This window comes from Symphalangus syndactylus, chromosome 4, assembly GCF_028878055.3.
Source record: "Symphalangus syndactylus isolate Jambi chromosome 4, NHGRI_mSymSyn1-v2.1_pri, whole genome shotgun sequence".
Classification (NCBI taxonomy): domain Eukaryota; kingdom Metazoa; phylum Chordata; class Mammalia; order Primates; family Hylobatidae; genus Symphalangus; species Symphalangus syndactylus.
The window spans coordinates 155,807,076-155,823,486 of NC_072426.2; the positions used below are offsets into that span (position 1 = coordinate 155,807,076).

Genomic DNA, 16,411 nt, shown 5'->3' on the forward strand with positions numbered 1-16,411 from the left:
CTTTAAATATTAACTCATTTAAGTTTCATAATAACCCTGTGAGGTAGATACTATTACCATCCTCATTTTATAGATTAAGAAACCAAAACTGACTTTCAGTAACTCATCAGGGACACATACCTACTAAGTGGTTAAGTGGAATTTGAACCTTGGCAGTCTGGCTTCCCAATTCTGCCCTATTAGCCCCTTAATTTGTTTGATATATTCAGTATTTCTCCAATATACAATAAGTATATGAGTATTAAAAGTAAAAGTATTTAGCTATGTCTTATCCAAAATGACCTTGCATAAAGACTGTACCGTATCAGATTGAAAGATCTCTGTACCTTCTGAATATGAAAGAGAGCACAGTCTGTTGACTTCATTGGATGTATTAGAAACATCGTAATAAGTGTCACTTACTGAATATGCTGTATATTCAGTATACTGTATATTCAGTGGACACTCACTGAGTATACTGTAAGTAACCAGCATAATATTAAATGTAAACCATAAAACAAATGGTGCTTTTTTAAAATTTGGAGACTTCTATTGTTAATAGGAGTTAAAATTAGTTACCTTTCCTGAAGAATTCCTTTTACAGTGCTCTTGTCATGTGACCACACAATTTCTGCTTAAACATTGTCAAGAAAGAGAGCATACAACTTTTAGAGACAGTTTGCTCTCTGTTGTATGGCTCGGTGGTTAGAGAATGTTTCTATATTTGATCCAGAATCTGCTTCACTGACCCCTTCATTTATTTAGGTTTGGTGTTAGAAGATGTTCCATGATTCCTTCCCTCTCCCTACCCCCAGCAGGTTCACAATCCTGATTATGTTTGACATGAGCTAACAATAAAATAGTTGGCATCGTTTGAGAACTGACCAGCTGCCTGTAACCAAACTTGTTTTTATAGTACTTAGCAGAGAAGCAGGCCAAGAGGACAGTGTTTCCATGGACATCCAGAAAATAAATCAGTCTGCAGAAGATCAGCGTGATCATGCATACTCGTGTTTATATGAGCGTACAGTCTCATGAGTAGTAAATGCCCATGTAGCTATAAAGCAGCAAGACTGGCTTTCTTTTGCTAACTGTGAAAATGCTCTTAGGGTAATTCATCAAGGGACGTTCCAAAATGGTTTTGTTCAGGAAATAGTATGATTAGAAAATCTTTGTAGTCTCTCAAAATGTCTACTTGAAGGAACAGTGATCATTTATGATCATTTATGTGTATAAATCCTGCTATCTACATTAGAAATCAGTCTCTTTCATTAGAGTCATTTTTGTGAGTTAGATTCTTTGGTTAAAACATTTCCTTAATTTTTAATGTTTTAGGTTATATAGGGTAAATTCTTTAAAAAAAAAGAGAGAGCAAAAGAGACAGGAGAGCTAAATGCATCGCTGTCTCTTGTCTCTCATATTGTAACATATTTGTGTCTTATAATGATATTCTCCCTTTCCACAGGCATTTCCTATTCAAAACAGGAACAGGGACAACGCCACTGTTCAGTACTGCAACCCCAGGTTACACAATGGCATCTGGCTCTGTTTATTCGCCGCCTACTCGGCCACTACCTAGAAACACCCTATCAAGAAGTGCTTTTAAATTCAAGAAATCTTCAAAGTACTGTAGCTGGAAATGCACTGCACTGTGTGCCGTAGGGGTCTCGGTGCTCCTGGCAATACTCCTGTCTTATTTTATAGGTAAGAACAAGTTCTTAGAATTACTTTGTCTGTAAATCCGGGTGTTACATTGTTTTATTACTTGTATTTATTCGTTTGGTCTAGAAGTATATTGTGAGGTTATATTTGGTGGGGGTGAGTTTGGTAAAAATGTGTAATAAATCACAGAGTATTTTCAGTAATTTTCAGCAAATGTAGATACATAGAAAAGCAGGTTTTGTGGGTAGTCCATTTCCATAAACAGTGAGGTATATTCTTCAACAAAAGCTGTAGGGTACATTTGTGTTTGACTTATCCCTTGTGAAACATGGATAGCTCTGTGGCATTTCATGTACACAAAATAATTCATGTGCTTGCACAGTAATGAACCCTGTGCAGGATTTCCTTCAATGCGTACTGAATAGGGAGCTCTCCACTACTTGTGATATTGCAAGTCTCTCAGCTCACTCAGCCATCTAAATGTAAAACTCATCACTCAGGGCCATCATCTGGCACTCAGGAACACTCTCCAGAGAACTGGGCGTCCAGAAAGCAATGAATGGATTATATACTCATTCATATATGTGGATTTTTCTTCTCTTCTGATGTAGTATTGATCATGTTTTTCATTTGATAGTAACCCGAATAATGGAAGCTACTAATAGAAGTTGTAAATATTGCTTTTATTTAACCATTTCATAACATATTTGAGCATTCAAACTACTGGAAATTGCTTTTTAAAATACCAGAAATGACCACACTGTGTTTTGATCTTCTTCGAAGTGTAGGGTAAGGCCTACCACATTGAAATGCTAATGGTGTCCACTGAGATAAATCACAGGCTTTGTGGTTTATCCACCAAGAACAATAGCCAGTGATGCATCCTCAAGTTTACAAAGCAATTTGTGATGCCCCATGAAATTCTATAACTGAATAAGAGTATTGCAGAGCTGTAAGTAGAATACTATGATGTTTTTGCAATGGACCAGTATCTTCCACTGGCTACAATACTCCTGTGATATAATTATGCACTTTGGAAAGTGAAATAACCATTTTGAGTCAGTGTTTAATGGGAAAACAGAATTGTAGAGCATGAAAGAACTTTAGAGACAATTGAGTCAGGGGTGGCAACTACGGGACAAGTTATACAGTATTTTTTCCAATTCTTTGACCGTGGAAGACATTAATGATTCACAGCACTTTCTCTCCTTAACCTGATTACATGCTGCTTATCTTCATCAGAGTGCTTCATACAGTACCTCTGATGGCCTCTACCAATCAGTCAGAGGTAAAAGCAAGATGAAACCCTTCTGTTACCTTTCTGTCATTTTTTAATCTAAGTTAACTTTCTCCTTATAAAGATGGTCAAACCAGATATTGAAGGGGTTGTCTCTTGACCAGGATCACACTCTAGTGAAACAATACTGCTGTTGTTTCATAACACTGAAGGTAAATGAGTAATTTCACAACAAAAATCAATATTCCAGAGAACAGATTTCTAGTATTCGGTTAGAAAATGTATCAGCCATCAAGAGATTCTATTCTAGTTAGCTGTATATATTATTTGTACCTGTCAGAAGTGTGCTGCTAAAGAATTTTGAATGGTTCTGAAATGGACCAGTCATAAATGGGATGTAATAAATTAAGAATATGTATTTGAATGGAACAAGGTGACCACATGGGCACAGGGAAGGGAACAAGACACACTGGGCCTGTCATGGGATTGGGTGGGGGAGGGAGAGCATTAGGTAAAAACAGCTAATGCACGCTGGGCTTAATACCTAGGTGATGATAGGTGCAGCAAAACCACCATGGCACACATTTACCTATGTAACAAACCTGCACATCCTGCACCTGTACCCTGGAACTTAAAAATAAAAAAGAATATGTGTTTGTTGGGGATTTTTTTTTTTTTTTTTTTTTTTTTTTTTTTTTTTTTTTTTTTTTTTTTTTTTTTTTTTTTTTTACTAAATGGGGCATACCAGGTAGATAAATATGCAGGGCTGGAATTCAGTGTCAGGTTGACTGGTCAGGCATCCTTTCTGATTAATAAGTACCTGTGTGCTTCCAGTTGTTAAATATTTTGAATATCAATTTTAATACCATTTAATTTTATTTTCATGGCGTGACTAGCAGGAAAAAAATAGCATTTTAATGTGAGATCAGTCACTGTTACCTGTGAGACTTGTACTCTTTTTAAGGACCCATTAGTGAATATAACTCTCAGACTTCTAGGTAAAAACTCAAAATTTTTCTTTTTTTTTTTTTCAGATTGCCTGGTTTTACTTTTTAGTAATTAGCAATCTGCTTTATTCCTACTAATACCATGGTCATAAACCTTCTCTTTGCTTTTATTTTTCCCCACATGGCAACATGCAAATTATCTAGTTAATACACTCATGTAGGGTTTTCAGTTCAACAAATATTTATTGAACATTTGTTTTGATCTAGTTATTGTGCTAGGAATTAAGAAGATACAATCCCAGTGTTATCTAGCAAAAAATTACTTTTATCTTCAAAGAATTGTCTCATACTTTTATTGCTTTAATGAAGCACATGTATGCTTCAAATTTTCATTGGTCTTCCTACATTTAAAGGACTAACATACTAACACAATGATTTTATTTTTGATCAGGTAAAAAAATTTCATTCCCTCATCAGATTAAAGATGTTGCCTTTACCCTTGAAAAAAAGAACAGGACACTTCTCTCAGGGAAGGTTGTCCTTTTTTATTGAGTGTGCGTGTAAAGCAGAGAGGGAGAAAAGAGACACCTGCCCATCCAGCCAGATCAGTCTGATAAACCCCAGAATCAATTGGGAAGACCAATGTCATCATGAGATTGACCTTGCAACTTTTAACAGAAATGCAGCCTTCCTTAAGCTTTTTTTTCCATTCCCTTAGAATTCCCTTCTCTTATATTGACTGTTAATATACAGCCTAAGACATTAAAAAAAGTTTGAGGAATTATTTCTTAGAATATTTTTTCTCACCTTCCAGTAAGATAATGAGAACTTAACGACATGTAGATTTAACATGTCTCTTCTCTAAGGTAAGTTATCTTAGGATAGACAAGGTGAACAGCTTCTGAAAGAGAGGCAAGGAGGGAGGGAGGGAGGTGGACAGGCTTTGTTGTTTATTTTTTCTATTTCTTCAAAATTTCAGAGAGTAAAGAAAGACCATAAAGAGTGAAAATTAATTGTAATCCCACAGTGCGTGCTGTCAGCTTTTTAGTGTATATCCTTCCAGATATTTTCCCATGTACATATACAGCTAGAGGTCCATATTTTTAAATGCATTTTATACCAGGCTTTTCTCACGTATCATTCATTATACATCATCTATATAATTTTATTTAGTGGCTATTCTTAATTAACTAGTTCCCCAAAATACAGTGACTTATTTTCTTATGCCTGTGTCTGTGTATGTTGGTGTGTGTGTATGTGTTCATTTGATCTAGTTTTGTATTGGTATAAATTTTCTGAAGGATGGTTGCTGTACCACAGAGTAGGCATGTTTGAAATTTTGAAAACCATGGCAACTGTCAGTTTACGTAACCACCAATGCTAGTCATTACCTCTATTTATCTATCTATATTTTATTATGCATATTTTTAACTTTTGCCAATCTCTTAGGTTAAAATGTTGTTATTTTGATTTATTACTAGTAGCACTGACTATCTTCTCATACATTTATTGGCCATTTGTATTTCTCTTTTTGTGTGTTAATAGCCTCCACTTTTCTACTGGGGCTATTCTCCTTTCTTTTTGAATTTAAAAAGGCTATTTTCAATTAAGGATATGAATGTTTTGTCACATGTTATATACTTTTCCAATTTATTATTAATTTTGGTCATAGTCATTTTTACCTTATTTCATTCAGAAGTTTTAAAGTCGTCAAATGTGTTTTTTCCTTTATAGTTCTGGCTTTCAGGACATACCTGTAAAGTCCTTATTTAATCTAAGTATTAGTTTTTATTTATTTGGTATATTTTTATTTTTTTGAGACAGGTTCTCACTCTTTTTTTCTTTAAATTTCTGGCTTTCATGCCATACTTATCTAAGTATTAGTTTTTATTTATTTTTTATATTTTTATTTTTTCAAGACAAGATCTCACTCTGTCTCACAGGCTGGAGTGCAATGACACAGTCACAGCTCACTGCAGCCTCTGCCTCCTGGGCTCAAGTGATCCTCCCGTCTCAGCCTCCCTAGTAGCTGGGACTGCAGGCCACACCACCATGCCCAGCTAATTTTTAAAATTTTTTTGTAGAGACAAGATCTCCCTGTGTTTCCTAGATTGGTCTCAAACTCCTAGGATCAAGCTATCCTCTTGCCTCAGCCTCCCAAAGTGCTGAGATGACAGGAATGAGCCACCACTGTGCCCAGCCCAGGATTTTTAAAAATGTACTTCAACTTACTCTGGTAGTTAATGGTTTTTCAGTAACTATTTTTAAGTTAACATTTTCTTGGCCACTCTGATAGATGTCAGAGGTCCAAATTAGCTCTTCATTCTAGAAGCTCATAGTCAAGTGATGAGGACAAGCATAAAAACACTCTTTTAACACCATACATGCTTTCATACCAGCTTGATGAGCAAAAAGAGATGAAAGGCGATACCTACATTTTGCTGAAGATTTGGGGGAAAGACTTGATCTGGCACCTGATGCATGAACTGGAGCTTTGTTCACCTCATGCCAATGGCTAGTGAGAAAATCACCTTGAGATGAGGTCATGTGAGGAACAGCAAGGAAGAAATGCGAAATATCTGCCATGGCGCATGTGCAGTGCTTACTGTGCCAGGCGTTGTTCTAGAAACTGTATGAATTACCTCATTTAATTTCCACAACAACCTTAGGAGGTTTCTTCTTTTAACAAACAGAATCTGTGGCTTAGAGAGATGGCTTGCCTGAAGGCACACATACGAGGACTCTTACACTATACTATCTCCTGTGAGGTTTTTTAAGAAGTAAAAATAGAGTAGAAATTGAAGAGATTTAAGCATAGGAGTGAAAAGGAGTCACATTTATGCTTTTGAAGGATTGCTTCAGTGGCCTTCCAGAACACGTAATACAATGAAAGCAGGTCTAGAGTTGTGCTTTCCAAGCATTCCTATGCCTAGGAATCGCCTGGGGATCTTGCTAAAATGCATATTCTGATTTAGCAGATCCGAAGTGAGAACGGAGATTCTTTTTTCCACCAGGCTCTCAGGTGATGCTGCTGTGCTTCTCAGACCACAATGCTAGTAGCACGGGTCTAGGAAATGCTGTCACGTGTCCCATTTCATGATGGAAATGTTCTGTTTCCACACCGTCCAGTTTAGTAGCCACTAGACACGTGGCTGTTGGACACTTGAAATGTAGCTAGTAAGCTGTAGAAACCAGAGTTTAAATTGTGCTATTTTTCATTAAACTCAAACAGCGACATGGGGCATGGAACTATCATTTGGATAGTACAAGTCTAGACAACCTGTTAGAAAAGTAGCCGTAACTGGGAGATCATGAGGCCCTATTGGGATAGAGGAGCAAGCAGAATTGAGAAACCTTAGCTGATTCATGATAGAATAAATGTGATGTGATTTCACCTATCCCAGTTTTTAAAAATCAAATGTACATATTGTAAACTTCTTTCAGTGGAGTCATGTTATGATTTTCTTTGGATTACTGAGCTTCCAGTTAAAATCCTGCTCTAATCCATTAACCTTTGAGTTGCTGTGCCTTTACGCAACAAAAATTCTGCTGATTTCTAACCACAAATGTTAGGTTCAATGATTATAGTTAGTGATACAGACCTACCCAAAGAAATACCTGTTGCACTTCTCTGGGCCCTGATATACTCGTTCTTCTTTTTTTGGCTCTGAAATTAAAAAAAAAAAAGATGAGCAATAACCACCAGTTGTTCACCAAAGAATGGCAAAAAGGAGAAGAGTCTGCGTTCCACTTCGGTTCACAGTTATACAGTGGGTAGGAGTCTTGATACTGTTCTTTGCTCACAGAAAGCTCTTTTTTCTGGGTAGAAGATAACCTGAAATGTCAATGTTATACACATAGAAAAATGGCCAGAAATCCGTCATGAGGCATAAACATTATTAAAGCATTGCTACATGCAAATCATAATAAATGCTTGGGATGACGCCAATTAAACTACAAAAAAAAAGCCACTCAAATCAGACTTCAAATAGCACCGTTACAGACCTTTAATTTCACGAGCAATTCTTTGCACTGCTAGGCAGAGTCAGAGAATTTCTCCATGTACAGTAGCACCAAAGGTATTTGCACGTGAACTTTTTAAGGAACACTAGAGAAAACAATATTATCAGACTATATTGTGGTGATATATTTTCTCAATTATCTTGCCCTTTTGGCCAGGTTTTTCCTAACCAATAATTCATTTGACAACAGAGTGTTTTAAATCACAGCTTTATTGAGACCCAGTGCACATACCGTGTGATTTATCCATTTAAATATACAGTCCAATGGTGTTTAGTGTTACGTGTCCACAGAATTTTGCAGCTGCCATCACAGAACATTTCTCTCACCTCCAAAAAGAATCCCTGCATCCTTTAGCAGTCACTCCCTGTTATCTCCCAACACCCAATACCCAATAGTTTTTTTATCCCCACAAAAATGTTTCATAAAAATCTGAAATTTTTAAGGGACTGTTTTGCTAACTAATTGCCCAGTGAAAACAAATAGCTCAGCTTTGTTTTTCTTATGAGCTCCTGACAAGTATAGCAAACCAGAGAACTACTCAAATTTTTACTATTCCTTTCATTTAAAAAATACATATGTAGTTATTTATTTCCTTTGAACAGCTGCTACCAACTGATTTCTAAAATACGTGTTGTCATATGCCCGCTAAAAAGGCTGTTTAACAACATAAGCATTCCTAGATCTGGCAAAACATAACCTGTCGAATCCAGGTTCATTGCAGTTGTGATTCCTTAGCAGTTATGTGTCCTACTCCTGGGCCTATTTGCATTTTATGAACATTTTTACCTCCCTATGTACCTTGAAATTGATTATGGTAGTAGCTATATATATGCAACTCAGGGTCAGAAGGGAAAATATGCCAGCCCTTTATGCTTCGTGAAAAATCAACCATTTAACTATACATGGCAAAATAAAATGTGTTTGACATTTTTTCTTTTTGGACATGTCTTTGTAATGAAAGCACTGTTGTATAATGTTCTAGAACACAGCCAAGCAACGAATTACATACCATTTTCCACTACAGCTTCTTCCCTTCACTCTGGGTTGCATTATATTCAGAAAATGCATTTTTGTCTGAGATGGTATGGAAGCATTTTAATACTAACATGATTTCATCAGATTGTAGGAAAAATGTGTTGCCTATATTTTAGAGAATGGAAAATTGTAAAACTAAAAATTTAGAATCAATTTTTCAATATTTTATCTTATTCTTGAATCCTTAAGGATATATTTAAGCCTGATTCAATGGTGATTAAAGACTCAGAATAAAAGAATTTACCAGTATAGAAAGTAAGCTCCTCCTCTCCCCACAAACATAATTTATTTTACTCTTAGTTTGATATGAGGTCAGCTAAAGTAAATAACATATGAAAATAATACACTTGGCCGGGCATGGCGGCTCACACCTGTAATCCCAGCACTTTGGGAGGAGGCCAGGAGTTCAAGACCAGCCTGGCTGGCATGGTGAAACCCCATCTCTACTAAAAATACAAAAAGTTAGCCAGGCATGGTGGCACGCACCTGTAGTCCCAGCTACTCAGGAGGCTGAGGCAGGAGAATTGCTTGAACCCAAGAGGCAGAGGTTACAGTGAGCAGAGATTGCGCCACTGTACTCCAGCCTGGGCAACAGAGTGAGACACTCTGTCTCAAAAAAAAAAAAAAAAAGAAAAGAAAAGAATACACTTAAACAGATTGTGTTTACCATTTAAATATAGGGATCTCTCTGACTTGAAAAATATTCAAAGACAGAACGATAAGAAATACCTTTAAAGTCAGCTTATCTCCGGTTTATGCTAGATATAAATATCTTATTCATGAAATATAGTGAAGTTTTCTCTGTTTTCAACTATCATTTTTGCAAAATGTAGCAACATCTCCTAAGAACAAGTGGAAGGCATAATACAATATTTACCACTTTACTGCTGCGTTGCATGAATATTTAATTGGTGTTGCATATGTCATTTGCTTTTACATTAGTGGTACTAACAGCAGCATGTTCAGAGAGAAATGTCTGCCTAGAGAGGAGTGAAAGAAAAGTAAATGGCATACATAAGGTTAAAAAAAACTTGACAAATTACTAGGAATTTTAGAAGTGAATTCAGCATAAAACCTTTAAGTTTCATTGAATCTATATCAAACAAAGGTCTCATCCTAGAATATAACAGATCAAATAAAATTTAAATTTGTATAGAGTTTATTGCTCCCACATCATCTTAGAATGTCTGCAGACTGCTCACCTTGTCCCTTTTCCTTAAAAATAAGATTCCAAAGCCAGACATGGTGGCATGCACCTGTAGTCACAGCTTTCTGGGAAGCTGAGGCAGAAGGATCACCACTTGAGCCTAGGAGTTTGAGGCTGTAATGCCTGATGATCGTGCCTGTGAATAGCCACTGCACTCCAGCCTGAGCGACGTAGCAAGAGCATCTCTAAAAAATAAAAAATAGATTTAAAAAAATTCCAATTTGTTCTTTAGTGACTTTATAATATAACACCTGTCAGAAAAGGAACTGACCATTCATTCATCCGTCATTCATTCAACATTTATTCATCAGGTGACTACCATGGGTCAGACACTGTGACAGAGACAGCAGTGAAAATACATTCCTTGCCTCTTAGAGATTATATTCTTTTATAAAATGCAAACACTGAGTAATTAATTACAGTTATAGTAACCATTTAAAAAGGAGAAATGTAGGAAACTAAGAGAGTGCATAAAAGACAGAACTTTACTGAATCTGAGCATTCAAGATTTTCCTGCTAAGGCCTAAATAATAACTCAGATTATGTGTTTTGACAAATGCTGATGTAGGGACAGATTCTAAGTGTTAACACATAAACCTAAATGTGACCCAAAAATATCAACCGTCAGGAGTATTAAAACCAATATATTGTGTTATAATAAAGAGAAAATTTATCCATGTGTTAGGGAAAAATGTTTTTTTTCTTTTTTAGTTTTCATTATTGACTTAGTTTACCTAGAGCCCAGTGTTGCAGTTAACATCTAGAAGTAGAAATGTCACTTTGGAAATTTGGGGTAACTAAATCTAAAATTGCCACAAGAATCCCATAGTCTCTTTCTGTTTGTTCCTTTCTCTTAATTTCAGATAACATACATGCATGCTTTAAGAATTTTATTTATAAAGAATTTCCAAAAAATGTTTTTAAAAACTAGTAAAGGAAAAAAAAAAAAACTAGTAAAGGAAAAGATATCTCTGACTTCTTTCCATTCATGAGTACTCAATCTGTTTTGAAGAAATTAAAAACATACAGGTGTGTGTGTGTGTATCCTGCATCACAAAAGCTGTTTGGAGATAAGCGTCATGTTGCCCTGTGTTTGATAACTAAGGAGGTCAGCATGTCTCATTTTCATGATTGAGTTGGGCCTAAAGGTGCAAAGAATCTTACTCTGAAGCCCTCCCATTGTGCATCTTCCCATTGTACATTCTATACAGTGACTCGAAGAACAAGTATGTTTTTTCAGCTAGATCCACCTCTGTATAATACTAAGGTATTTTCTGAGAAAAGATTTCATGTTATTAATGATAAGAACTTCCAGTCCTTCTGTTATGTATTACATTTTATCGAGGTGACTTATCCAGGAGGGAATTAATGCTCCTCTTCTGGTGGCTGTCCATCAGCCAGCCTGGCATGACATTGGCTGGCTCTGTCCTGGGATTGTCTTATCACCCTAATACTTTAGCCACTAGCTGATCCTTTCTGTTTGTCCTCCACTGGAGAACCCATTCTCTTTATCACTTTCAATAAGCCTCCACCTGCCCCTGAAGGAGAGGAAGCCTTTCACATATTATCCTGCATTTCCCCCAGAGACAGAAGGATATCCAAGGCTACCTAGATTACTGCATATAATTTGTAGAATATGGGGCTCTTGGTTTTGAGAGAAAATGATACAGGTGGTTTTGCAGATTTCAGATTTTTGCTTATTTTTACATGTATCTCCTTTTAATTATTTCTAATATCAAAGTCAATTTCATTAAACTTAGCTGTTTTTTAATATCTCTTCTAAATACTGAATTCACAAAGATGAGTAAGAAGTAATCTTTATCACAGTGATCTCACAATCTTATATGACAAAATATAATTTCAAATTTGTTTACCATAGTACAATTTATTTTTAAAATACTGTCGATAAGTATAGACTCTCAAAGCAGCCAGATTTGTGTTTGTATCTCACCTTTGTCACTTACTAGCTATGTAACCTTGAACAGGGTAGTTAACCTTCATAAACCTGAATTTCTTCATCAATATAAACAAGTTTCGAAATAGTACAGCTATGGGGAAAATTGAATAAAGTAATGTGCCTGGCAAAATGTAAGTGCTCAGTTAATTTTAGCTCTTCTTCTTCTTCTTTATAACAACCTAGTAAATTAAGTACTATTCACACTTTTTTAAAAGAAAAATCTTAGGCCCAGAAAATCAGTGACTTGTCCAGTCAGCAAATCTTTAAAAGGAACCATAATCTAGGTCTCCTTATTTTAAGTCCAGAACTTTTCCCACTATATCATAGGGCATTGTTTCTCCTAAGGTTTAAGAATTTATAGATAGAACATGAACTGAAGAATACATAACAATGAAAGACAAAATAAGAAATGAATTCCATTTTGAATTCTTATTTTGTTGTATCAGATTATGTGATGAGGAAGGTCTCAGCAGATGTTAGCCATCTCCGACACTTGCCCTTAACATCTCTTTTACAAATAAAGAGTAATTTTGGGCCAGGCGTGGTGGCTTACACCTGTAATCCCAGCATTTTGGGAGCCTGAGGCAGGCGGATCACGAGTTCAGGAGATTGAGACCATCCTGACCAACATGGTGAAACCCCGTCTCTACTAAAATACAAAAAATTAGCCAGACATGGTGGCACACACCTGTAGTCCCAGCTACTCAGGAGGCTGAGGCAGGAGAATTGCTTGAACCCAGGAGGCGGAGGTTGCGGTGAGCTGAGATCGTGCCACTGCACTCTAGCCTGGCAATAGAGCAAGACTCTGTCTCAAAAATACATAAATAAGAGTAATTTTGCTGATTTCTATTCATATCAAGATATACTGATTTTTCCCTTAAGGTAATACAGAATTTCCTTTAAAAATAAATGTATTAAAATTTTAAGTCAATCACTTGAAAAAGAAGTATATAAATGTAAAATACTTACTTACAAAATAATACTGTAGAAGGTTCACAATTATAAAGGTGATCAGCACATTTTTACAAATACAGGAATCACTGCTGAGGGAACTGAAAATGCTGTGGGGCTTTTCCACTGGGTTTCCCAATTTTATTCCAGATCCTTAATCTTTTTGTTAACTACATTTCTAGTTTTAACAAGCTAACTGCATGATACGGTTAGTAAGCCTATATGAGTTACATAGAATTTGTTTATAAAACCTAACTATATTTTTTCAGTCATTTCAAATTATAAATTTTACATTTTCCATTTTTAGAGTAATGATATTTTTAGATGCCTTTTTTTACTTCTTCAAATAAATTCTTCATGATCTTGGAAAAGAGTCACATAAAGAGAAGCATTGCATGTTTAAAATGAGAAAGTGGGCCATTTATTTTTAGGAAAGGAGACTGAGACCACCAAATAGAGAAGCAGGCTGGCAGTGTGAGCAAGTCTCCCAGGGATCAGAGACTGCAACTTCCTCTGTGTTTTGCTTTGAAATATATTTCCACAAATGCTCCATAAATATTCATTAATAATGGCTAAGTTAGTAATAACTAAGGAAAACCGCTCTCCGAGTGATCCCAGATTAAGAGGGAGCAAATGGAACGCAGGCGGCATAAGAACGTTTTTCTCTTCTGCCTGAGGAGTAAGATGAGACACTCATGGGAGACTGATGTGATCTGTCCAAATAACCCTTACCTGCAAGGGGCTGCAGGTATCCAGAGGCCGTGAGTGGGTTCCACAGCCCTCTGCTTCTCACAGCCAGCCGAACTTGATAAGGCAGATACCCACTTCATCTTTGTTGATTGAATGATAAACAACAAATCACATGAGCTGGTTGTGCCTACATTACTGAAGGATCATTGATTCTGTTTCAGCAGTTTCCTCTTGACATACACGTGCACCTGTGCAAACACACACACGTATACACACACGAATCAGTGTCTGTCTCAAATGTAACGCCTTGGAGAACTGGACTCTTACATAGGAGCTGTTTCTCTGGATTTTGCCATGTTTTAACATACTGACATTCTTCTAAGGATCTCCATATTTCAGTAGTTGGATCTTTCAATAATGGTGATTACAATGCCTTAAAATTTCAAAGAATTGTAGTTTTCAGTTTGTATATTTTACCATTTTTAAAAAAGCCAAAACAAGTGAAGAAATAATTTTATGCTTGAGTAAGTCAGTAGCATACATAAACATTTGTTACATAAAAGTAGTATGTAGTTCTTTTTTTTTTTTTTTGAGACAGTCTTGCTCTGTCACCCAGGCTGGAGTGCGGTGGCACCATCTCAGCTCCCTGCAACCTCCACCTCATGGGTTCAAGCGAATCTCCTGCCTCAGCCTCCCGAGTAGCTGGGATTACAGGTGTGCTCCACATGCCTGGCTAATTTTTGTGATTGTAGCAGAGGCGGGGTTTTGCCATGTTGGCCAAGCTGGTCTCAAACACCTGACCTCAAGTGATCCACCTGCTTCGGCCTCCCAAAGTGCTGGGATTACAGGCGTGAGCCACTACTCCCCGCCTATGTATGCAATTCTTAAAGCTGTTATGGGAGAAAGGAATCCAAATGAAAATTGAGTGAGTACTGCAAGCCTTTGAATAATGAGATAGAACTATTGGATTTCAATGGCAAAGCTGCAGGTAACTCACTAATGAATCGTCTGTTACATACGTTTCACAATAACAGCAAATTCAATATTTTGGGAAGCAGGGAATAACCCACAAATCATGTAAATGATTTCATTCTGTATTTTGAATGTTATTGAAATAAGTCCTCTTACCATACTCTTCAATTTTGACAATTATTATCTCAAAAATTCTCTAGCTTATAGGTAATGGCTGACCCCTTTGGGCAGCTGATCGTGATGGTTAACACTTTGTTCTTTCCATTAGATTGGAGGATAAATCCTTCTTTTATTCAGAGAACAGACCCTTTAAACAAGAGAAAACTAATGAAACATCAGGAAAACGGTCTGTTTTAGAAATTCTAACTTAATTCTCTCTTTGACAGAAGCAACAGCTTGATATTCGTTTTGTCAGCTTCAGCATTGGCTGTCAAAGGCAGCTCTGGAATTAGCATTTCCTGAGCTGCATCCATAGGTGTCTTACACTGCATCCACATAGTTCAGAAAGAAAAAATGCAATGAAACTTTAAAGTAGAATTATTTAATGTTATCATTTATAAAAGAATATGAGTCAAATACAGAAACAAACCTTCAAAGCTAAATCACTGTGTGTTCCCATCAAGGCATTTTGATAGCCAATATGATTCTTTTTTCCCATTAATTGCATTATGCCAAGAAAGGATGGAAAGGAAAAACAGCATAGAAATATAAAATATTGGCAGCCATTCTGTATCTCCCTCCAACCTGTTCGTTCATAAAGCCTACCCTTTTAGAATGTTATATTGTAATGCAGAGGGAACCTGCTATATCAAATGTTAGTTCTTTTGAATATAAATATCCTACAGTTGACAGAATAATTTTATTTTCCTTAATGACAACTAGAGTGCATATTAATATGAAAGCTTTCAAAAGAAATATTGATTTAAAATAACAGTATTTGGGTCAGCATGGTATAAAGTGTTGAAATGATATTAGCCTTAAAAGTTAATAACAAATAATGATGAATTAGAATGCCAAAATATTGCCCAACACATTCTGTCAACATGTATATGAACACAGCAGGAGATCCAAAACAAAAGCTAATTTATGGAGAACTATGTGTTCCTAATGACAGTTTAGATCAGTAGGGGTCCGAGTTACAAACTGCAGTCTTCACATGCGATACTTTCATTTTACATTGAAAGCTTAGTTGCACTCTGGATGCATGTAGCCGATCAAATGATTGCCCTATGTTTAAGAGTATTTTTCTTATTTTTTCTGTGAAATCTGATTATTAGCACATGAAATACACATGTGCATCATGTATATTTATGTGTTCATGAAATTGGTACATAAAATGAAACAATTCTGCATTCAAAGCCAATCCAAGGATTCGTATGTATAACATGATAGTTTGACTGTATGCAATGTAGTTTTAAAAATTAAAATCAACAACAACATTGGTATTCTAATGTGTTGACATCTTATTGATGCCAGATATTTTTCCCTATGCTCAATAATTTAGCCTAAATATTTACATTTTAAAATATACTAACATCATAGTATATAAATCTGGAAGAGACCTTAGAGGTCATCTAGTACAAACCCTTCAGATTTTCTTTGTAAATGAGAGAGCCAAGCCTCAGAAAGATCCAGTAACTTGCCAAAGTTCCACAATTATTTAGAGCCAGGATTCAGACAGGGACTCCAGTCTTTTAATACAAACAAAAGGCCCCACAAGATGCAGTAGACAATCTGTGTTGAAAACAATG

The 16,411-nt window shown here is 36.2% G+C and overlaps 1 protein-coding gene across 10 annotated transcripts in view; it reads left to right on the forward strand.

The window, feature by feature from the left end:
- Nucleotides 1-16,411, forward strand: part of TENM3 (teneurin transmembrane protein 3) — a 2,305,387-nt gene that overhangs the window by 2,134,249 nt on the left and 154,727 nt on the right. For all 10 annotated transcript variants that reach the window (XM_055276480.2, XM_063638465.1, XM_063638466.1 and 7 more), the window contains one exon: nucleotides 1,445-1,683. In XM_055276480.2, coding sequence (XP_055132455.1) covers nucleotides 1,445-1,683 — 239 coding nt within the window. The remainder of the gene's footprint in view (nucleotides 1-1,444; nucleotides 1,684-16,411) is intronic.